Source organism: Merops nubicus, unplaced genomic scaffold (genome assembly GCF_000691845.1).
Source record: "Merops nubicus isolate BGI_N331 unplaced genomic scaffold, ASM69184v1 scaffold14320, whole genome shotgun sequence".
Lineage (NCBI taxonomy): Eukaryota > Metazoa > Chordata > Aves > Coraciiformes > Meropidae > Merops > Merops nubicus.
In genome coordinates this window covers 27,170-50,800 of record NW_008581001.1, presented here as the reverse complement: position 1 = coordinate 50,800, position 23,631 = coordinate 27,170, and the positions used below count along the sequence as shown (strand labels likewise).

The following is a 23,631-nucleotide window of genomic DNA, read 5'->3' as shown; positions in this document are numbered from 1 at the left end:
AATATCCAATTTCTCATTTTTCCATTCTACCTCGCAAAACCACTTCTGGGTATCTGGGAGCATAGCACAATCATACCTTTCTGGCAACAAGACTGAATTGAAAACTTCTTTCTTGACTTGCAGTACTTCACTGCCCAGTCAGAAGTGCTAATGTAACTGATCCTTGGGCTACAATGATGTAGTCAATCCAGTTTTATACCACAGTCATACAGAGGGTTGTATTTGCACACCTGAGGAGGAAAGGAGGAAGCAAGTGGCAAAGGAGAGGGGAGGGATTTTTTTCATAGCAGTTTTTTTTAATGCCTTAGTGACACTTGCTTGTTCTGAATTTTTTTTCAAGCTATGCTAAGTCTTTAAGAATACCTTTTTTTTTTTTTTTCAGTCATTGAAATTAAGGGTTAAGAACAAGTAAAAAATTTCAATTTCCTGATTACAATTAACTTCCTTTAGTTGCTTTACTTTAACTTTCCTTTTTATGGTGTCCTGACTTTTATATTTTTACCTAGTCAACTAATCCAGATAGGACTAGAATTTTTATTGATAAGAGAAGCGTGTGAAGAAAAAGAAGAACCAAGCAGAAGATTTTAAAAAGTTACATTTTAAGAAAGAAAAATTTTAGGCCTCCTTTTTGTAAAGAGAGAGAAAAAGGGACACAAGCCCAACTTTTTCTCCTTTGCAGGTCACCTTTAATGAAAAGGAACTGCTTCAAACTCCCAAGTGACAACAAGAAGGGTCAACAGCCCTTGTGTTGTAACTTCATTTCTCAGAAGATACTTGCTTTAAGAAACAACATGATCCAGAAGAATAAGCACAGCACTGGGAATCTGAAACTCCTCTATGTTCAGATTCCAGTTCTGTCAGTAACTTGCTATATGGCCTAAGGCAAGTTTTGTGCCGATTTTCCTCTTTTTCTTGAAGGGGAAACTGGGACATAGTTCTACATATATATTATCTGTCTGCATAGGATGTAAATACTTGCTTCCTCTTTAACTCAATCTATATTTATCTTGCTGGATTTGTTTTTTAAGGAAGCTTAAAATGAAACGAAAATCTGAACTTTTCTCCTTTTTGCTTATGCTAGCAGAATTCTATCACTGTGGTCTGTAGTATATAGCAATATTCAGACATCTTGAGGCTGTTGTTTGTGACAGTGCCAAACAGTGATAGAAGTGGATGGCAGTTACCTAAACAAGCATCTGCATAAGCATGTTCATTGTTTTTAACACCAAACAACCCTTGGAAGGTATGACTACCGAGACCTTGTAGAGGAGGAGTTAACAATGATATCACATTGGGAACATGTGAAGTGGTGTTGTCCATCATTCATAGCTTTTAACCTGTTGTTCAAATTGTGGATCCATAGGAATTTTTTCTTTTGTGTGTATTGACTCCATGCAGAGTGGTTTTGGTCTGCTATCAGGTTTGCTTTCCTTAATGTTTTTTTTTTTCTAGATCTCTTGTGTATATTCCAAAGAGTCCCAGGAATTAACAGGCCACAGTTTGAAAATTAGTGTGCATTGGTTGTATGTCTGTTCTGGGGTAGCTTAACTGGAATGTTATCTTTGAGTGGTGATGCAGAGGTTCTTGAGAAGAGCCCTGCTGCTCAACGCTTCGTGCGCTTCCTGAAACTCTAAGTGGGTGAACAGAAACTAAAATTAAAGCTTCTGTGTTAACTGAGGGAGGCTTCTAAAATCAGAGCAGTACTGATCGTGTTCTGTCTTTAGTAAATATTTCACAAAAGTCTGTAGTAAAGATTTTATAGCTTCTGAGTGTTGGGCAGAAAGTAATGGTTTGACTTTTATCGTGTCAAGTAAAGGTTTTAGAGTAACACTGACAAAATGACCACTTTCTTTGAAAAGTCACATTCAGTTACTTTTATGCAGTTATTTATAGTGGTCCTCTACCTCAGGCTGTTTTCCATCCTCATTTCACTGTTTTCAGAAAGCTGTAAAAGTGCACTGAAGGTATATGAACAATAGCTTGTATGTATATTCCATATTTATTTTAATAGCTACCTTTTCTTCCATACTTATTTTAATAGCTACCTTTTCTTCCTCATGTCAGGTCTGCACAAGCTGTGAAGACAATGCAGAAGCTAATGGGTTTTGTGTGGAATGTGTAGAATGGTTGTGCAAGACCTGCATTGGAGCTCACCAGAGAGTTAAAATCACAAAGGATCACACTGTAAGACAAAAAGAGGAAGTACCTCCAGGTAACACACTTGATTTAAAATTTCACCAAAGCATGTATGTCTGCATTGGAAAACTATTAGATCACCACATTTCTTTTTGAAGTGATAAATTTTAAAAATTGTGTTACTTAATCCTACTAAATGTAAAAAGACAGGTACGTTATGATATAACTCTTTGGTGTATATGAATGAGTGGAAGGAACCATGTTATTTTTCTAGTTGGTAATGGATATGTTTTAGTAGTTGCATACCTCCCAGTCACCTATTTCAATTTCTTTGCTGAAAGCTGCAACCGTTTGAATGAATTCTGGTGTTTCTTTGGCTGCACTCCATTTAAGTGGATCTCTTGAGTGATCCAGCTAACAAAAGAGAAAACTTTTATTTTAAGGATTAGATGCATTACAGGGGAGCTACTGACAGAGGGAGACTTTGTCATGGTTAGGAGTATGACAGCCATTTTTCTGTCAGATAAGCTGCGCAGTAAGAAACACTACAGGTAGGTTTTTCATATGATTTTTATGCAAAGTGTTTTAAAACTATAGATACACATATATTCTATCTTTCACCCCAAATGCTTGCAAATTATTGTCTAAATGTAGTGATCAGCTGCAATCATTTCCTTCTTTATACATTTTCTTCCTCTAGTTTTTCTAGAGGTCTACCTAATGGTTTATATGAACTTTATTGTTGTGTACTGCAGCAAAAGGAACACTAAAAGATCATACTTTTTCAGAACTCTGATAATAAAGTTTGCTCTGTTGGCAATAAAGCATGCCAGAATTCATGTTTTAGCTAAGTGTATTTTAAGTTTTAAATGTTTTACCATAGAAATTAAAGGAAAGTATGTTATGAAGTGGCATGGATTTCCTCTAGCAGGGTCTATGATAATTCAGGTTAGAAGGGACCTCAGGAGATCATCTAGTCCAGCCTCCAGCTTAAAGCAGTCAGCTCTGAAATCAGATCAAGTTGTTCAGGGCAACCATTTTGGCCTTGAGAACCAGCAAGGATGGTTGTGGTGTACAGTACTGCCTCTCTGAGAAATCTTGACTAGTCTCGTGATAAAATAGGTTGTTCTTTTATTCATTGAGAACCATTTTTGTTTCTGTCTATGTCCATTGTATCTTGTCTTTTGTGACATCATAGGACAATTATAAACAAACATGCTGACAAACATTCTTCTGACTCTACTAAGTCCATTAGACTTGCATGTTTTGTCTTGTAAAACAATAAAATATATAAATGTGAATATTAAAAATACATAAATTTATATATATAAAATATATAAAAATAAAATATAAAAATTGTTTGAATTATGAATTATAATATGTATTTCTTTAAATTCCACCATATCTAGCCCTGCAAATTTTATATATAATGTGGGCTTTCACTTCTCTAATCTTTGTTGTTTAAAGGGTAGCTTCCAGTATGATACTTCAGAGCTATACACTAGATTTTATATCCCACTTTCAGATACTAAGTGTACTTTCAGAAGGGGTCAAAAGTAGTAGGTCTGTTATGCTGTTATGTAGTGTCTGTTATGCTGGACACAATTTGGTGGTAGGAATGCTGTCTGAGCATCCAGGCCTTCTCCCAGTTTGCCCTGGTGAGTTTCAAAGAATTTTGACTGAAGGATACAGATCTGAAAATAACTTCTTCCAGGTTTCACGAAAATACTTAAAAGAATGGGTATGGAAAAGAGACCTTATTGGGCGGCAGTGTGAAGTCTATTTTCATTACAGGACATCTAATCCTCATTAAGTCAGTGTCCAACCTAACTAACAAGAAATTAGGCTTTGTTGGTTAAATTGTTTAAAAAATTGATTTTATTTCTGTCATCTGGTGGTACTTTTTTTCTGTGCTTTTTTTTCTATACTTTTTGGTATTTACTGACTGGAAACTGAAGGTGAGACCTCTTACCTGTTTAGAATCAGGTCCTGAAGGGACCTTAGTAATTTCTGGTTATTGTTTTCTGTATGCTTTACACTTTTAAATACCTGTGTTTTGATATCCCCAAACCTCCTGTCACCCACTGGACCGAGAATTTACCATTTAAGAAAGGAATTTGCTGGTTGTGCAATGTCATTTGCAACTGCTACAGTACTGGCTACTCCTTTTGTAAATAGTTTTGTGAAACCATAAAAGTTATAGTAAAATAGGTTCTAGACATTTTCCATGAGAAAGTGTGTTAGCTCTATGCCTGGATCAGTAGTGAGACATTGCTAGTTGAGCTTATGGCTGTTATGTTCTTGATTAGGTGGCCTGATACACACTTAGAATCATAGAGTTGTGTAGGTTGGAAGAAGACCTTTGAGATCATCAAGTCCTACCGTTAACCTGGCACTGCCAAGTCCACCACTAAACCATGTCCCTAAGCAATATATCTACACATTTTTTAAATACTTCCAGGGATGATGTCTCCATCACTTCTGTGGGCAGCCCGTTCCAGGGCTTGACAACCCTTTCAGTGAAGAAATTTTTCCTGATGTCCAATCTCAACCTCCCCTGGTGCAGCTTGAGGCCATTTCCTCCTGCCCTGTTTGTTACCTGGGAGAAGAGAACAGCACCCACCTCATTACAACCTCCTTTCAGGTAGTTGTAGAGTGTGATAAAGTCTCCCCTGAGCCTCCTTTTCTCCAAAATAAAGAACCTCAGTTCCCTCAGCCATTCCTCATAGGACTTGTTCTCTAGACCCTTCACCAGCCTTGTTGCCCTTCTTTGGACATGCTCCAGCACCTCGGAAGCAGGGCAACAAGAGAACTGTGCAGTCTTAAGGAATAACACCCCCTCCTTCATGTCTGTTTAATTGATTTGAGGGGTAGACAAGCATAGTCTTCTACATACATACATTTGATGATGCTAAACAAAAACTTTCAGACTTCTAGCATCTAGGTGAGGAAGACAGTAAAGAAAAATGGGAGAATGCAACTCAAATAATTTCAGGAGACTGGACTGACATCTTCTTTTATTCCACAGAGGCAGTTGGTGTGACCAGTCAGCGACCTGTGTTTTGCCCTTACCACAAAAAGGAGCAGTTGAAGTTGTATTGTGAAACCTGTGACAAGTTGACCTGCCGAGACTGTCAGTTACTGGAACACAAAGAGCACAGGTATTGGAACAAAGTGTATGTTTTATGCAGCTCACTTACAGGAAGAGAGCTTGAAGTTGATTGTAGCTCAAGCTGCATGGAATACAGTCAGGTGAAAAATGTGCAAAATAAAATTTTCTGCTCAAAAATGAAGTCCACAAATAAACAGAGACTGTATCCAAAGGAGGATGACTAATGAATGTTTGATAGTTTAGAATAAAATCTACTTCTTCCAGTTGATAATCTTGTGACTTAAGCACAAGACCTTTCTCTACTCTCAAGTGATTTGGATAGACTCAGTTGCTATGCAGCTCTTCAGACTCCTTAGAAAGTACAGGGGCTGTGTTATGCAACTGTACACTTACGTGTCATTTCGCCGTTTGTCCTTCAAGATGATGATTATATAACAGAAAACTACCAAACAATTTCAGAACCAAGAAAATGGGCATTTTTTTCTGTGATGAGCCTTTTAAAAGGAAGAGTAAACCTAAAGTTTGGCTACACTGTACTTTAACAACACTATTTATAACACTCAAGTCTTTGGGTTGCTGTTCTTTGGTCATCTTTTACCGGCCACAGAAGTTAAAAGGAGGATTACATATAACTTCTGAGTACAGTACAATGATCTTGCAGGGTAAGGAGTACAGTAGTGGCCTGGGACAGATATAGTCTTATGTTAAATATTAATACTGTTGCTATACCTGATGCAGCCACCCAAAGAACTTGCTTGCCTGGCCAGGGGAACAGCAGTAGGTGAAGAAATGTTGGCCACTGTTGCTCCTTGGTACAGACTAAACCTTGCTTTTGCAGAGTTGCAGCCTTCTTCAATTCTCCCTTTCTTAGGATTTATATCCCTTTCAGAATGTGCACCTCTTTATTTTTCTCGAATTGTTGATGATTTCACTTCCTTGATTTAAAACATTGGTGACTTATACTGACTCAGCAATTTCTCTTATTTCTTCTGTTTCTACATCCTTATCTTGCATGAAGTAATAGCATGCACTTTCACTTACAAAGTGATGAGTATGGCACAACATGAATTTTCCTTTTGCTAAAACTGGGCTATGGTAATGCAATATCCCTTCATATTTATGAAAATCATAAATTCTAAAAAAAATTTACAGGAAATACAGTATAAATTCAAATATATTATAAATAAAATATATCAGCATTGGCTGACATATGCTTCCATTATGACAGTTTAATTTTGTACTTGAGCAACATCTTTCTCCAATTAAAGAAATATTTTGTAAGGCACTTTGCTTTTTCATGACTGTGTCACACCTTTTGCATGTGTAAATACTCACTGTTTTTTACTACAGGTACCAGTTTATAGAAGAAGCTTTTCAGAACCAGAAAGTAATCATTGAGACATTAATCACCAAACTGATGGAGAAGACTAAGTACATAAAATACACAGGGAAGCAAATACAAAACAGGTATGTATCAGACTGTGAGGCTAAAACTGATGCAGAGGGCAATTTGGTATACACCGCAATGTCTTGAAATAATTAGATTAGTACATTTTGTACCTGTCTCCTTTTGTTCTTTCAGAGAGAGAAATTCTAAAATCTTGTTTGCCATAATGACAGTTGCCTGTTTAATGTGCTTGGTTGTGTTAGGTAACTCCTCTGCTCAACCTGTGAAATAAATGGGCAGCAATAGCTTGCAATTAGCAACAACTTATGCAATAAAGACTGTAGAAGGCAGTCTTCTATTATTCCCCACAATCAGCACACTTACTTCTTTACTGTAGAACCCTCTTAGAAAGTGAAAGGTTATGATTCATGTTTTAATAATGCTTGTGACACATGTTTGAAGATTTATGTAATGCTTTCATGCTTGGGGCTTTTTTTTTCACTTGGCACTACAAACCTAGAAGAAAAATAAATCTGCAAAACACGTGCTGCAGTAGGCCTTTGTAGCTGTTCCTTCAGCAGAGTTCAAAGGCCATACACAGGAAGATTCAGCACAGTATGGCATGCTGAGTACAACTTGAACTCTTCCTCTCTCTTTGCTTGTCTTTGAGAATGGTGGAGTTTCCAAATCCTGTTGGTAAAAAAACCAGCAAAGACCCTTCTCTTCTTTTGCTGCATCTAAGTGGTTATTCTCCCTTGCATCTTCGCAGTAGTGGTTTTAAAAATATAAGATTATGCTTTGCTGTTATGAGCTTAAGCAGTATTGTTGAAATAGCTAAAGTACAAAATTTATTTATTGGTCTGTTTCCAGAGTGTGATTCTACCTTAGATGAAAATTAAACAGTTTTGATTGCCATGGACCATTCCAGAAATGTGCTCGGCAATTAAAAAATCAAGAATTTCAATTACAATGAAGATGAAATTTTTATCAGTGGCAGGTGTCAGTAATTTTACAGACTTACTGCTTTAAATTTGCCACCAGTTAATTAATTTTGTCATAGGTCACTGCTACTTGCTTATTCTATTTTTCCCAGTAATTTTCCTGGCTATAGGTATCTGATAGTATATGTGTTAGTTGGTGCACATGATCAAGAAGTATTGTAGTCTCAGCAACAGAGTAGAGGTGGTTTTTTTTCACACTGTTTAGAAGGTTGCTTTGTGAGTCAAAGAACACAATTTTCTCTACTGTCTACTTACAGAATTCTTGAAGTGAATCAGAATCAAAAGCAGGTGGAACAGGATATTAAAGTTGCCATATTTACACTGATGGTAGAAATAAACAAAAAGGGAAAAGCTTTGCTGCATCAGTTGGAGGTAATTTCATTTATATCATAAGAAACAAAACTGTCAGTCTTTTTTTATGTGGGCTCATAATAAAATAAAATCCATTTCTAGCATTAGCCACCTGTCCTATCACAATTCCAAAGTGGAGAGATGTCCCACACAAGCCATTTGAGCAAGGGTTTGGTGTGGTTTGTAGTCGTTTTGCTTTGTTTGTTTGGGGTGGGGGAGGAGGAGGGGAGTCTGGATTTTGGGGGGTTGTTGTTGTTTTGTTAGCAATTATTATTTATCTATATACCCTGCTTTGTGAATCAGGGCTGTCTCCAAGCCTAATTTCTTTCTCTGTGCTTTTGAAAGTCATAATTTTATGAATGAAAAGTCTTTCCATCAGACTTTTTTAATAAATTCAGCAATTCAATAGCAAATCAAAGGAGAAAGAATAGTCTAGAATGGATACCTGGAAAAATTTTACCTCCCATTGTGTTTTAAAATGTGTGTGTGTAGAGAGAGGAACACATATATATGAGAATGTCTCATAAAAGAAAATGGGAATTTGCACAGAACATCCTGATATCTTGAATAAATGTATACTGACTTTGATAGCTGCAATCAGGGAGCAGGGCTGCTTTTTGGAAGAGCTACCTGAAACCACTTGATCATTGTGAATTACAAATAGGAAAGCTAATGACTGTTAACTGTAAATTGAACCCTTTGACTGGAACTGTTTTCTACTTGTAGACTCTGGCAAAAGAGCATCGGATGAAGCTTCTGCAGCAACAACAGGAAGTGGCAGGTCTCTCTAAACAGCTGGAACACGTCATGAATTTTTCCAAATGGGCCGTTTCCAGTGGGAGCAGCACAGCACTACTGTACAGTAAACGCTTGGTAAGGTTAGGAAGATGGCTCTCTGTTTACTTAGAGACTATAGTTAAGGCAGATGCACACATACATGCATGTCAGTAATTCTAGAGAATTGGACTTTTTAATTACTTTCTACTAATTTGGATATTTGTATATCATTTTTCATGTTTTTCTCTTAAATGTAAATGCACAATGTTTCTAATAATTTAGCTCTCCAGTCATGACTCTCTCCTGTTACACTGTCTAGAATTCTTGTAGATCTACAGAATCAGGAACAACTCCTTTTCTCTGAAATGAAAACCATAAAGATGGTGAAACAATGGGGGAAATGTTGCGTGTCCTACATCATCACTGAGGTTCTTTTCAGTACTTGCTACAGCTTCTGAGTTCAGAGACAGATGTATTTATATATTGTGAGTCTGATATCCAGCATTTTAGTGTAAAAACTAATTTATTGCTTTGTTCTGTCAGACTTATCCTCCAGTAAAAGTCTTCAAAAAATGATAAAAATGAAGCTGAGGCTTTTGCTTGTCCATGTCCATGCAAACAGTTATGAAGCTAAATATTGCAGTGCTATAATGACATTTAAGATCTGAGTGCATGTGGTCTCATTAAGCTGGCTGCTTATGGTGAACAGAAATCCTGAAAGACTTGAAATAAAAAAAAGGTGACAGAGATTTGTCCAGAGGTTACTAGATTGTACTAGCCTGATGACAGATAATATTTGACAATGTTGAGGAAAGATGTTAGATCCTTTTTTTGCAATTCCTATAACTGTATCACAGAGGGGTTTGTTTTTTTGTTTTGATTTTCTCACTGCTTATTTGAGAACCTATTGGGGTTTTTGTGGGTTTCATTTGTTGATGAAACTTAGTTTGATCAACTTACTTCAAGTAGTTATATTCCTTCAGCTTGCCATACACTCCCTCAGCAAGTCATATTTTTTTAATTGAATAGAAAAAAAAGGACATCAAACTGAGTCATGTTGTTTATAATTGCTTAGCTTTTCCACAGAGACTTCTGCTGTTTGAGTTAGAGAACAAGTTATATTGCAGGCGTCTTAATCTTGTAAACATTATGCAGTTGAAGAAAAAGACCATCTAGCCTCAGTGAATGAGAAATATTTTTCAAAAGAACAGATGAGCTTTAGGGTCCTGATATTTTGCTGGAAGCTGATACTATTTGGGAACTGGGTAGCTAACCTGTCTGTAGGCATCTGGAAAATCTGTTCCTGAACAGTGATGCATTGAGGAACACATGAGACCTCTGCTCCAGCATATCCAGCCACTTGAAACTAGGAGGAAGGAATGCCCAGCAGTCTTAAATGCAGTGTTACAGCTAGGAGGCAATGTCTGTACTTCAGGGAAACAGCACACTAAACCATTTGCAGGAAGCCATAAGTTTCCCAGCTCAGTCCTCTAGCATGAGCAGAACACTGCAAGCTGCCACTATTACTGATGGGAAGTAACTGGTCTAGTCATAAGTTTACAATATATGTGTGTGCACAATAAGAGGAATATATGGAGCAAAGAGCAAACTATGACAAAAACTGTCTGCAATCAGTATTGCTGACAGGACAAAAGACTAGAATTTCTATAGTGTAGTGATTCTGATAGCATACATAGAAATCCTAGGAGATCTATATTCAAAATAGTAGTGCATTTAAAATTTTCCATTGTTATTAAAACTGCTTAAGTCTTGCTCAATGTTTTTTTCTTAATCTGGTCTAAAACTCACCTGCCTAAAATTGAAAGAAAAAACTTGTGAGAAGTGCTAATAAAATTTCTGTGTAAAAGCTATCTTTTTAAACAGGTAAGATGATGTTACCCGCTGTGTCTCTTGAACTTTTCCCGGAAATAATCTATTATAAAAGAAAAACAAGCATTGAACTCTTAAGTTTTTTTTTCTGTATCTGCTCTGCGTTATTCTAGAATTAGTGCCTGTGTAAGATATTTGTGGTGAAAAAAATGAAAGAAAACTCTTTCCAGGAACTAGATAAATACTGAGCATTTTATCGAGCTTGTGTAATGTAATCATAGTCAAGTCTTTTGAAATCAAGAGGCTGGAAGAGTCTGAAAATATCTGTGAATCTCAGAGTTTTCAGAGGTGGAGTTTATAAAATCTGTTCTTTGATTCTCTGAAGAAAGCTTAAATTTATTACAAATAAAAACTCCCTGTTTGTTGCCAAAACGATGTGATACTTTGATAGAAAAATGAACGGACTAACACAGGGGTTTTTTTTGAATGGTTATTTGAATCTGTACTTTCATCTCAATTTTCTAGGGGCTTGTTCAGGGTTTCTTTTGTTGATGGTATTTTGGGGGGGGGTATGATTTTTTTTTTTTTTTAAGGCTTTTTATGCTGTTCAGATACATGGCTTTGGCCCCAGGCAAAAAAAAAATAAACAAACCTTGTTTTGTTCCTGTTCCAGATTACATATCGACTACGGTATCTTCTCCGAGCAAGGTGTGATGCTTCACCAGTGACTAACAACACCATCCAGTTTCACTGTGATCCTAGCTTCTGGGCTCAAAATATTTTCAATCTAGGTATGACGAAGTTTATTGGTCTTTTGGTATCTTGATCTTAGTTTGAAAGTAGCTTTCTTTTTGTGGAGACAAATAGACTGCACCCTATTAATTTCCTGGTTTACTTCATTAGATTTATTTCCTTACCTGTAGAAGACATTTAAAGTACGTTGTATGGGAAAAAGTATTATTTATGAATACTTATGATGAAGTACTAAGAAACTTATCCTGCTTGAATTGTATATGTGATAGTGAAAATAGCAGCTTTCAGTTTCCTGGGAAAAACATATGCCTTGTGGCTTCTGAAACAAGGAACACAATCTTTAACCCTACTTCACATCCTGTGAAAGGATTCCAGAAGTCAGTCTCATTCTGCATCTTCCAGCCCTTTCTTGTACTTCCATCCTGTCTTCCCAAGCTGAAACCCGTAACAGCAGCATACTATGTTCTAGAACCCCCATTTGCTCCCTTGTCATGCTGAACAATAAGCCTTGTAGAACTAAGATGTAGAGAAGGGGAGAATGCCAAAGAAAAATGAAAGAACGAGGAAGAGAACACTACTTTTTGACAGTTCTCTGACTTTGAGATTGTCTTTCCTGATGCCATGGGGTGGCATTAATGAGAAAGCATCTTTTTAACAGGATTGCAAATGTACTTTGTCCTCATTATCCTAACAGATTTTGATCTAGTCTCCAAAGTGGTATTTACATTTTTTTCTTACTGCTCTAAGTTGCTAGGGTTTTATGATACCGGTAGATCCCAGAACCTGGAAACTTTGCAGCTTGTGTGATTGCCTGAAAGCCCAAGTTTAATGGAAGTTCCTAGCACGCTAGGAACTTAGGAGAAGGAGTAAAAGGTTAGAGGGTTTTTTAGGATTTAGACTGGTGTAATGCTTCCTTTCTCTCTTCACTGTTACCTTGATGAGCATTTTTGGTTTTCTGTCATGTGCAGAATGCTTTTCAAGATACATGTGAGACCTTCTCTGCCTTCCATCAGAAAGTGCAGTCAGTTCTACAAATGTACAGAGAGGTGCAAATATTTCTCTACAAAGGCAGAGAAAGAGTTATGCCAGTGCTTTAAGGTGAACAAGTTTCTTTCCCCACACACCATAACACTGGATGGTAGCAGGAAAATTCACCATGTTCCTTCTTTGTAAATACTTTTCTTTGTGAAAGGAATCAAAAGTGAATTTCTTATTTCCAGAAACAAACTGTCAAGCTTTGTGGTGATAACTGTGAACTGCTCCTAACCTGAGATGATGCTTGTCAAAAGGAGGATTTTCTTGTGTTTGATTTTGGGACTGTTTTAAAATCTTTGTTGTTGTTGTTGTTTTTTAATGAGCTGCCTAAATATGTTGCCTTCAATCCAGAAAAGTTCTATACAATAGAAATAGCAGCTGTATAGATCAGCATAGGAATTCTTGTTACAGCTTATCTATTTAAGTGATAGATATATGTTTATCTCTCAGGTTTCAGAAGTCACAGCCTTTAGGCTATTATGTGTATGGTCAGACATGTTCAATTTCTGTAGATAAACCAGGTTTAAGAACCACTGAAGGCAAAATAAAATAAAGTCTGGGTAAAGTAACAAGTTACTTTGGGAACAGCTGCATGTTGTTGACAGTGTGAAAGCATCTTTACAGTAATAGGATGGATCTCTGGAATTTCAGAGTCTATTTGAGAAAAAAAAAAACCAACATAATTTAAAGTGTTTTAATTCACAAATTGTATGATAACACACGGTGTTCTAGAATAATGGAAGGGAATCGTGACCTTTGAGTAAGTTGCTATACCACAGATGTTAAGTCTGGAAAGACTTTTGAAGATGTAATTAAGGAGAGAACAGAGTAAAAGTGTGATTGGACTGATGTAGTACAGTCAATACCATTTTTTGTGAAGCTAATTCCTTTTCTAGAGAAAGAAAAGAAAACAGATCTGATTTGATTGTAGAGAAGTATTTTGTAATGTCGGGAAGAGGTCCGGAGAGACGATGCATACTCCATAGGGGTTCACAATCCAATCCGTTTATTGCAAAGTATTACAGCCTTTTATAGTAGACAAGAGACAGCCCCCTGAGCCCCATAAGTTAACAAGCCTATTCACACGCCTAAGTTGAGCCACAAATAGGTAAAAATCATTGTCCATCTGCTCTGCCAGCTTGTATGTAACTCATAGAATTGTTGTACTTAGCCTTGCCAATGTTTAACATTCTCGTCCTGGCAAACCACCAACAGAATCCCCTATCTTCTAAATATTTTGGTATTCTCCTGCTTCAAGGCCACTTCGCGGACTTTCTCAGGCCTACGAGAAACTAAGGCCTGTACTGATCGTTCATGCTAAGCAAAGCATCTCACCACACTCCTCAAGTCACGATTCCACATCGTACAGTCATATATAGGAAAGAGTATTAATTATTTGCATATTTCTCCACTGACTTAACGGGAAACATTGATTTGACCTGTTACAGGCTCAATAAATGGTATTGGGCAATAAGCTGGTTATTTTTTCTGATTTTGTTTAGCATACTTAATACTTCTGTTAGTGACTGACGCAATATAATCACAATTAAAATGTATGCAACATGAAAATGACCAGAGTCAATATGAAATAGTATTGTTGATGTTAGCTTTATACCCTGTACTGCAGTATGGTTTTTTGACTGGCCTAGGCTCCCTCTGTGCCTGTGCCTAGACAGGGGACTACAATGAGGCTACTTGCATAGCTCCTCAGCTCTTGGAATGAAACGGAGCAGTATAAAATGCAAGAAGTTTCCTCCTCCAAGCTAGACAGCACAGAAACTGATGGAGATGAGAAGTGGCAGAGGGTCATTTCAAATTCTGCTGTAACAGGGATTGTCAGATTGTCATGTGCTGCACCCAGGTGAACTCTCCTGGGAAGCAGCCCTAAGTGTCTGGGGAGAAGGGATTATGAGGTATCTCACTTGTGTTGGACAGCCATTGTATTTCAAAAAAAGAAAGTGTTTTTATCTTTTCCTGTACAAGCAGTGTGGTCTTCTCTTGAATTAAATCAAACTCTGTTCTAGTTGGAATTCAAGTTTCTTGGATGAGGTAGCCAGAATTTTATGAGAGTTTCATGTAACCACGCTATATATCTCTTCAGATAAGTCCTCTCATCTAGCATTAATCTCTAAAAGTTACCTATCTAGTCAAATTTCATTTTAAGTCATTAAAGAAAGATAAAACATCTGGAGGTGCCCATCACATTCTAGAACTGGTGATATGTAGCAACTGAGTGTCATTTGAGTATTCCATGATGTTGACTCAGAGACCAGAAAGGATCACAATACGTTTAAGTTTTATGATACAGTTAAATTTTTTATCAGATGATTGGATCAGGATACTGGAACTTTGCTCACTTGCTCTTCTGGAGAGGCCAGAACACCTTCCTAGAAGAATCCACCATATATAGAGGAGGCTGCAGCACAAGACAGTTTGCTATAAGATGCAACCTCTTTTTTTTTCAAGGAAACAAAGAAAATAAATGGAGTCCTCTATGTCATGTGTATCCATTCTTTACATTATAACAATAACCAATGACTGCATAGTATGAAAGAAGATAATTGTGAAAAGAAAAAAAAATTCTGCTAACTGCAATATTTTGGTATTAAATTTACTTTTTTTTTTTTTAAACTAGGTTCTTTGGTAATTGAAGATAAAGAAACCCCACCACATATGCCCAAGAGCCCTGTGATGGAAACAAACTTACAGCCACCAGGCAGCTTGCCTTCAAACCAGCTGTCTAAGTTCCCAACGCAGATAAGCTTAGCTCAGCTCCGACTCCAGCACATGCAGCAACAGGTCATGGCTCAGAGGCAGCAAGCTCAACGCAGAGCAGGTCCAGTGGGTTTACCAAATCCAAGGATGCCAGGAGCCATGCAGCAACCTCCTGTGTCTCATCAGGTAGGTTATGACTATTTCCAGAGCAGATTCTCTTTTTTTCATGGCACTGAAGGAGAAAGTAAAGAAAGATAAGAAAAAAGAAAATAACTTTTCTTTTGTAGACTTTCATAAGTCTACTTCTCTGACTTTGGATAGCTTAATTTTTAACACATGCCTATGTAAATGGGAGCATTTTCTTTACTGATAACTGAAAGGGCATTTTACCCTTGTCAGCAAAATGTGTAGTAGCACTCTGCCTATTTTTATTCGTTAAAAAAAATCATGTTATCAAACCATATATAGCGCTGAGCTACATATTTTGTGTTTTTGTCAAATGATAAAATAGTGAAGCTGTCATTAATGTTTTTCTGAGATTTTTTTTTAAAAAAAAACCAACTTTTGATTCTCCCACATAGCGTTCAAAGCTGGAAATACTCTGACTGGCTCTTGTGATGTATCTGCTTCATTGTATCTGCTTCATTGTATCAGAATAATTCAAACCCATCTACTAGATTTTGCTTTTAACATTGAAAATCAATGTTTTGTGTGATAATTCAGAAAAATGGTGTGGCCACTATTTGCTTACATCTAATTTGTTAAGAGTTTCAGAAGTTTAAATGGCTAATTAGTAAAAGTTTTACTTTGTGGAACAATGATTAGCAGCTAACTTGCAGAACTGTTTGTTTTCATGCAGGCACCTCCACGCTTGATTCATTTGCAGAATCATAACCCTAAGTCCAATGGTTCAGCTCTTCCTGCACAACAGATGAGATTCCCCCAAAATCAGAACCTACCAAGGCCAGCAATAAAGCCCAGCCCATTGCAGATGGCATTCTTGGCACAGCAAGCTATAAAACAGGTAGAGTTTCTTTTCCGTGTGACTCGCCATGTAGAAATAAAACATCAAGTGGGCTTTATATCAGTTACTTTTATGTTTCCAGAGTGCTTTTCAGTTAGAAGAGAGAATGCATTTTCTTCTGAAAAGATACCCGCAGTATTCTTAATGAGATAACTGTCAAGTTTCTTTCATTTTGACAGTTCAAAACAGCTGAAGCATTATAGAACTGAGCCACTGTATGTGCTGTGTAGGTGTTTCATTCTGTTGTTTGCTGGTACTGTGATTTCTGGTCACTTCTGTGAAACTGAACATAGCCATGGTCTGCACAGTACAACCAGTGAATAGACAAGATAGAAAATCCCGCGGTTTAGCTTGGTGTTACTGACTTCACTAGGAACCAGGCAAAATCTTGACTAAGAAGTTATAGCTGCTACCATTCTCCAGGGTATGCCAAATATGAACTTTTACAAATGAGGAGAGAAAAGGAAGTCCACAACTGTGGGACCTCTGCTGAGTAACGTTGATCAATACCCAGCTCACCAGAGCTGAACTGGGACAGAAACAAACACATCATACGTTTCCCAGATGTTCCTTATTAAAAAGCTTATTAACACGTGAGTTGTTAGGTGTGTGGAAGGAAAGAGAAATCCTTGTCACAAGAGGTAAGCAGGGAAGAGTCATTTGAATCTGATCTGTGACCTGAGGAGTGAAGTAATGCCACTCATGTTTGTAGTGCTTATGATGTCAGAGAACTATTTCCAACTAAACTGAAGACAGCTGTACAATATTTAAGAGAACCTGTAGTAATAAAAACTAAGTCACTTCTGTTCTGTGCTTCTGAAAAGACGATTGGCCTGCCTGCAAGCCTTTCTGTCAAGTATTTTCATTATCTGGTAATGTCTTTCTGAAACTAGAAATGAGTAAATAGAATGACTAACTGTAAAGAATTTGAGCAGAGTTGAATTTTGCCTACAGTTGCCATGAAATTCCATTAAAGTAATTGAAAACTGCTTATGTCTAAATGAGAAAGAAATATAGTCGGACTAAAGTAGACTGACAGTCTGACTGTGCACTTCACATCATGGTGTTAAACATCTCTGTGGGTGGAGATCCAGTCAGCATTTCAAATTCTTAATCATTTTAAGTTGTTAAGGGAAGCACAACATTAAATACTTGATGGCGTCCAAGTGGCACCATAGCTATTTACTTAAAAAAGCATTGGAGCAGTTGTGCGTTCAGCCTATTATCTGTAATGCTTTTATTGTACTGTAACATTTCTTCCACAACACTGTCAATGCAGCATGTAATATTAATAGATACTTAGCATTGAAATATAGCTTTGAATTTAAGAATTCACATTCGTTTCTTCTATTCATGGTTTTCAACTGCTTGTCATCCTCCCTTGTCTTGTAAGATTGGTTCTTGAAATTAGATAACTTCAGAGTAAATCAGGATTATTTTTTTTTTTTAAATTCAGCTTCCTGAACTAAGCTGCTTGCTTAACTGCTGAGTGAGAACCAGTATATGCAGTAGATGTGATCTCTTACTGAAAGAAAAAACAAAACAAAACAAGGGGAATTGTGTTTTATTCTTTTCTACTTAGTGGCAGATCAGTAGTGCACAAACTTCAACTACCCTTTCAACTGCAAGCAGCACAACATCTACTCCATCCAGCCCCACAGTCACTAGTGCTGTAGGATGTGATGGGAAGACATATGGCCCTCCTGTGTTAGATTTGAGTTCTCCAGTGGGTACCTCCTACAATCTACCATCTCTTCCTGATGTAAGTGTAATGTAAGAGCAATGTTTTACGCATTCTGTTTTGAATTGAGTCTTAATGTTTGTGAGAAGTGGAAATCTTTTAGACTGAAATTATTGCTCTGTTTGTCAAAATAAGACAGTTCTAGAAAACAACAATGCAGGGATGGCTGCATGTTGCTGGCAATATTCAGGACTCTTCTGGGAGACAGCTGTTAGGACAACTGAGAAATGTAACATTGCAGGTTGTAATTGTAATTGGACTTGTTTGTTTGGATGCTACATATTTTTACCCCAACCCTCATGAATGATACTAAGAAAAATGAGTTAGCTTAGCTTTAGTTTACCAGTGTCCATAAATGGCACTGATTTGCTGATATTTCTGGTAGATTTTTTTTTGCATTTAAAAAAAAAATATTTTTAACCCATTAAAAGGGCTATCTTAGATAGCTATTAATTGCTGGTGTACTGGATATATTCCATATACCTTTTCCTTTTGGTATCTTTTTTCTTTATATATCCTCTAACACCTGTGAGCCAGTGACAGAAGGAGCATCAAAAGATCATATTTTCTTAAGCTTTTGAACTTCTCGTTCATAGTTTCTTTTGATGGGTACTTGTTTGTCAGAAGTCCACGTTAAAGCTGTTGAGTTTTAGTCAGTTGACTTTATTCTTCCAAATAACTGCCAAGCCTATTTTTCTAGTCTACAGATACCTGAAATGTCATGGTTTCTAGTCATAACTTGTTGCTGCTCCCTGTTTCTCCCAGCTGTCTTTGGTTCTCACCAATAAACTCTCGGCTAAAAGTGTTCTTTTATTTAAACAGAGTACATAGAATATAGAATCACAGTTTCTGTCAGACTTAAAAGGTGAACTACATAACACGATCGTAAAGCCACTGAGTCTGTGAGACATTTTAGCACACTGATTTTTGTGCACAGTATTATGAACTCTTCTACTTGGATATGTTGAGTTTATGCTATTGAGATACGTGGCCCAATATGCTGACTTAGCAGAGGCTTCTATATACACTTTGCATAAGTTTAGCTTATAAATAGAAATTTCAATGGTCGATATGGTTGATGATGTATAATGTTTACAGAAAGCTAGAATGGTAAATTGGAAGCCCCTAAAATGGAGTCCAGTGTTCTGGCCTGGGCTGTGAGTGGAGAGGACAAGTGTTGGTTTTGTTCTTTGCTTTTTGAGTCAATATGCATGGCCTCTGCCCAGAAGGTGTGTGGGACAGAGGGAAATGAGTGTCCTCTGAGGTTCTTCCCGTCCTGTTAAATACTAGTGGATTAATGGGTAGTTTCTGTGTTGCTTATTATCTTTTTTAGAGTATATAACATGAGCATGTCAAAAGAAGCTGTGGAGATAAAAAGTCATCTCGTATTTAAATGTGTGAAATCTACTGTCTGATGTAAGCCTTCTCTGTATCTGAGGGAGAAAAACTGGCACTTAAAAAATCATCCAGTCTTAATGTGATTTTTTGTGATTTTTTTCCTACCCCCCTCCTAACCCTAACTGGTTCTCCTCTCTTTTAGATTGATTGTTCAGGAAACGTCATACTAGATAATGTAGTAAGGAAGGATGGCACTGCAGAGCAGAACCCTCCAAAACCCCCTTCAAACAGAACCGTGCAGTCACCAAATTCATCAGTACCATCACCAGGCCTCTCAGGTAATTGGAATGTGGTGCAATTTTCTGCTTAAATGGTTGTTTTGCCAGTGACCAGGCCTAACAAAAATGATAGCACCAGCAGGAAGAGAATCCAATACGCAGACTGTATTGTAGACAAAAACGTTATGATATGAATGACCGCCAGGGGTACAAACAGGTCAGCCAGCTGGTACACGATCAATGCCACCCCCAATGACCCCACAAAAGATGTGACTCGGCCCACAACAGGTGGTATAAACAGTGAGCCGAGGTTGCCCATGGTTGGCATGGCAAACAGCCAAACCAGCCAGTTAAAGACATAAGAAAAAGGTGCCCACATGGCGACTTTCACCCGATCGGCCCACGTTCACAAAGGTCTAAACAGACCAGGGCCCAGCTCCAGGGAGGGTCAGGAGGTCTTCCGTGAACCAGGAAGCTCTGTGGGGTGCACTCCACGGACAGACACTCCTGACTCCCTGCGAGTGGCCCCAGCTTTTATCCCCAAGCAGACACCTGACCTTTGTCAACTCAATGCGGGACCCCTGGGGCTCATTTCCCTTATGGCTCTCCCTGCAGGGCCGGCCGCACCCTGGGGGGAAGCTATAAGGCAAACTCACCACCTCTTTATGAAGGGCTGTGGGAATCACCCATATGTCAACCTTAATTCGGTGGCTCGGGGTTCAAACCCCAGCATTTCAATGGTGTAATGGAAAAATCTAATATGGCAATGTTAATGCTGATACCCAAATTAGTTACTTCTGGAAGAGTAGTGCAGTACTGACACAGGTTGACAAGACTAAATGTAGCTAAATGTGGTGGACTTGAAGGACCCAGGGGATTCATGTCACCATGCTTGGTGACAATCAGCAGCTGCTTCTTACTCCCGTTTCCCAGTTTGGCCTGTAGTGAGACTATGTGAGCATGAGTTTCCAGTTAGCACTCGAGCAATGTTCGTACACTCGTGTGGTGTTCATGCACTTGGGCAGGTTAGCTGAGACAGGTGGATAATGCGTTCACAAACAGTCCACTCTGGTGTCTCAGGACCAATGCCCAGCAAAAATGTCCTTCAGGTCTTTCAGATATCTAGTCCATGGACTTTTTGTCTTTCTTATCTGGCCCCCAGACCTCTTCCTACTCACCAGCTCATCTGGCTTAAAGTTTCCTTGGCAGATGTCCTGAGACATCTGCTAGAGTTTAATAAGGTAAGACAAAACAAACTGCAGTGATTAAGTGGAGGGGTCAACCAGGCAAAAGTACTGACCCAACAGCCTGCTTATGTGCAATGGGCTGCTTTTGAGTCCTCTGCTTCCCTCTGTTATCCCATGCTTCTCATCCTCTCATGGATTTGTATTAAATGAGATATGGGTGAAATAAATGACACTGCAGGATAAATTTTCCCCTAACCTGTATACTTCTATGAGTCGTATCTTGGACTTGGCACAGGTCTCTGTTTTGTTCTATTCTTCTATCCTAGGAGGAGTCAGTGTGACAAACATACACCCTCCAATTCGTTCACCCAGTGCCTCCAGTGTTGGGAGCAGAGAGAGGTAAGGAGAGAATGTGAGAGAAGAAAATGTCACTTCCACCCGCACAGAACATGCCTCAGTCTCTTCTCTCATTAATGCATATAGAAGTCAATTTGCCTCATCTTCTCTGTTAACAGGCCAGGCCTGATGGTTATTACAGCAGTGTCTGCATTCAAAAAGTAGTAATTTTACTTCTAACGTATTAATAGCACATCTAAAAATGTATTAACTCTGTAAATGATGGCTAGGTTGCTATTCCCAAAAGAATGCCAATTCTAAATTAGGGTTTAAGTTCAGAAATATCAGCTAAAGGAAAAAATTACATATTAGAAGTCCTTGTGAAACTATAAATGACTTCAGATTTAAGGAACTGATGTTGCAAAGAGGGTTATTAAGAATTTTCTGCCATAATACAGTTAGCTAAGTGACCATTAGATATCTACTGAGAGTCTACACAAATGTTTTTATTCCTTAGTGATGGAATATTAATGAGCAAATAGATTTACACGATGTTGTTTGTAGAGTGCAGATCTATTAGTGTGTTCCAATAAATCAGAGCATACATCTGACATAAGATTAATTTTTCAGGCAGAGAAAAATCAGATGACACTCATCCTACTTGAGTTGTAAATGCAGATGCTTTTTTTAAGATAGAATACAATTTATTCCATTTATGTGGTAAATTCTGTGAAGAACTCTTATGATCTGTTTAAATATTTGTCTGAAGAGTTTTTATTTGCATCTAAAATAACGTAATTCTATCTACTGCTGCTTGAATTAATTTTGTTAGATTTAAAATTCTTTATTATTATTAAAAAATGTAATAAGAAGCTGGTATTTTTGAGTTTGGTTGTCCACTCATCCTATTATGGCTAAACACATAAAAAGACAGATAAAGTTCTAGAAATAGGAGTTCAGTTTAGGTAGAGATCCAAGGCTGTAAGAAACTTTTTCAAGATAATATAAATATGTTTCATCTGGCTTATTCACACATGTGTTTTACAACAATCAGTTTAGCTCTGGAGAAACACTCATCTTACCCAAAATAGAACTGCATCTCCTTCAAAGTAAGATAATGTTCAGTGGAAGTGCTTTGACCTAAAAGAAATGGAGATTATTTGCAAATCTTGCATTAATGGGAAGTCAAACCATAAGTAATCCTCTAGTGCTGGAACTGCTCCATTAAAATGTTCCCTTTTTGTAATGTCTTTTCAATAAACATGAAAGGAAATAAACTTGGATGTTGTATTCTATAAAAGTAATACTGTAGTGCTCAGGATTCAAAGAAGCAAAGTGGATTAGCATCCTGAGGACTCCAAAAGCATCAGTGTACAAAAGATGTCCAGTTCTGAGTCTTAATTTCCTTTTTTCCTGCCTCTTTCTGTCATTTACAGTTCTGGCTCCTCTAGCAGGCCACCAGGAGCTGATTCTACGCACAAGGTCCCAGTTGTTATGTTGGAACCGATCAGAATTAAACAGGAGTCAAGTGCACCAAATGAGAACTTTGATTTCCCAGTTGTTATAGTGAAGCAAGAAACAGAAGAAGAATCCCGTCCTCGGAAAGTAATATTAACCTTCATAAAGATCTCCTTTCTCTTTGGCAGAGGGTATTTTGTATTTGTGGGGAATAAAATAATTCACTCATATTCTGTTGGGGATTTTTTCAGGGGAAAACTAGAAAGCTAAGTAAAAGCAAGATCTGAAATTCAAAATCAAGCTCACTCTACTGCCAGTTCAGTTAATTTACTGATGCAATCAGGCTGCTTTTCTCCATTGAAAACCTGGGAAAGCAGGAAATCACTTGCAAAAATCAAATTTTCATATGGTGCTAGGAAGTGCTTCTAATCATAGAGCAGTAATACGCTTTCAGGACATCAAAGATTATTTTTTTCTTAGTGGAGTGGTAAATAGCCTTTCATAGCTAATTTCCTGCGTTTAGTTGCCTGATGTTACAGTACAACAGTAATTTTTGTGTTTGTGTTGCAAGTTGCATAGCTGCTTGCATATAAATTTGTTATTCTGGTCAGATTACTTGTTGTTAGGGTCATGTAAATTCACAGAAACGTTATAATCTGGCTTCTTTTGTTTCTTCTTACAGACTACCTTTTCAAGAAGCATACTTACTTCATTGCTATTAGATAGCAATCATAATTCCACTTCTGATGAAGCTGTCTTAAGAACAGATGCTCCTGACAGCACAGATGATCAACCAGGGATACTGCAGGAGAAGACATCCAGTGGGAAGACAGGATGGATAGGCCCCTCCCACACTGGGGAGGGCAGAAAAGAAGATGATCCCAACGAAGACTGGTGTGCAGTATGTCAAAATGGAGGGGAGCTCCTTTGCTGTGAGAAGTGTCCCAAAGTATTCCATCTTTCTTGTCATGTCCCTACGTTGATGAGTTTTCCAAGGTAATTATAACCCTTTGAACGCCCTACAGACTTGCATTACAAGACATAAGCTTCATATTGTGCAACCCAGTACAAGAAGTTTCAACCTCAAAGGAAGCAGTGCCTTCTTTGGCTTTTTGAATCCAGAAGTTTTATTATTTGATAAAAATTGGAATTTGCATTGAAACTCCAGTTTA

The 23,631-nt window shown here is 37.7% G+C and overlaps 1 protein-coding gene across 1 annotated transcript in view; it reads left to right on the top strand.

The window, feature by feature from the left end:
• Nucleotides 1-2,064: 2,064 nt before the first annotated feature.
• The window catches only part of TRIM24 (tripartite motif containing 24), a gene marked incomplete at its 5' end in the record, with an annotated part of 28,498 nt that continues 6,931 nt past the window's right edge, over nt 2,065-23,631 (top strand). Inside the window, 13 exons of the mRNA XM_008948314.1 lie at nt 2,065-2,212; nt 5,165-5,297; nt 6,599-6,715; nt 7,894-8,008; nt 8,714-8,860; nt 11,268-11,385; nt 15,018-15,283; nt 15,957-16,121; nt 17,704-17,883; nt 19,403-19,538; nt 20,992-21,064; nt 22,438-22,606; nt 23,142-23,455. Coding sequence (XP_008946562.1) covers nt 2,065-2,212; nt 5,165-5,297; nt 6,599-6,715; nt 7,894-8,008; nt 8,714-8,860; nt 11,268-11,385; nt 15,018-15,283; nt 15,957-16,121; nt 17,704-17,883; nt 19,403-19,538; nt 20,992-21,064; nt 22,438-22,606; nt 23,142-23,455 — 2,081 coding nt within the window. The remainder of the gene's footprint in view (nt 2,213-5,164; nt 5,298-6,598; nt 6,716-7,893; nt 8,009-8,713; nt 8,861-11,267; nt 11,386-15,017; nt 15,284-15,956; nt 16,122-17,703; nt 17,884-19,402; nt 19,539-20,991; nt 21,065-22,437; nt 22,607-23,141; nt 23,456-23,631) is intronic.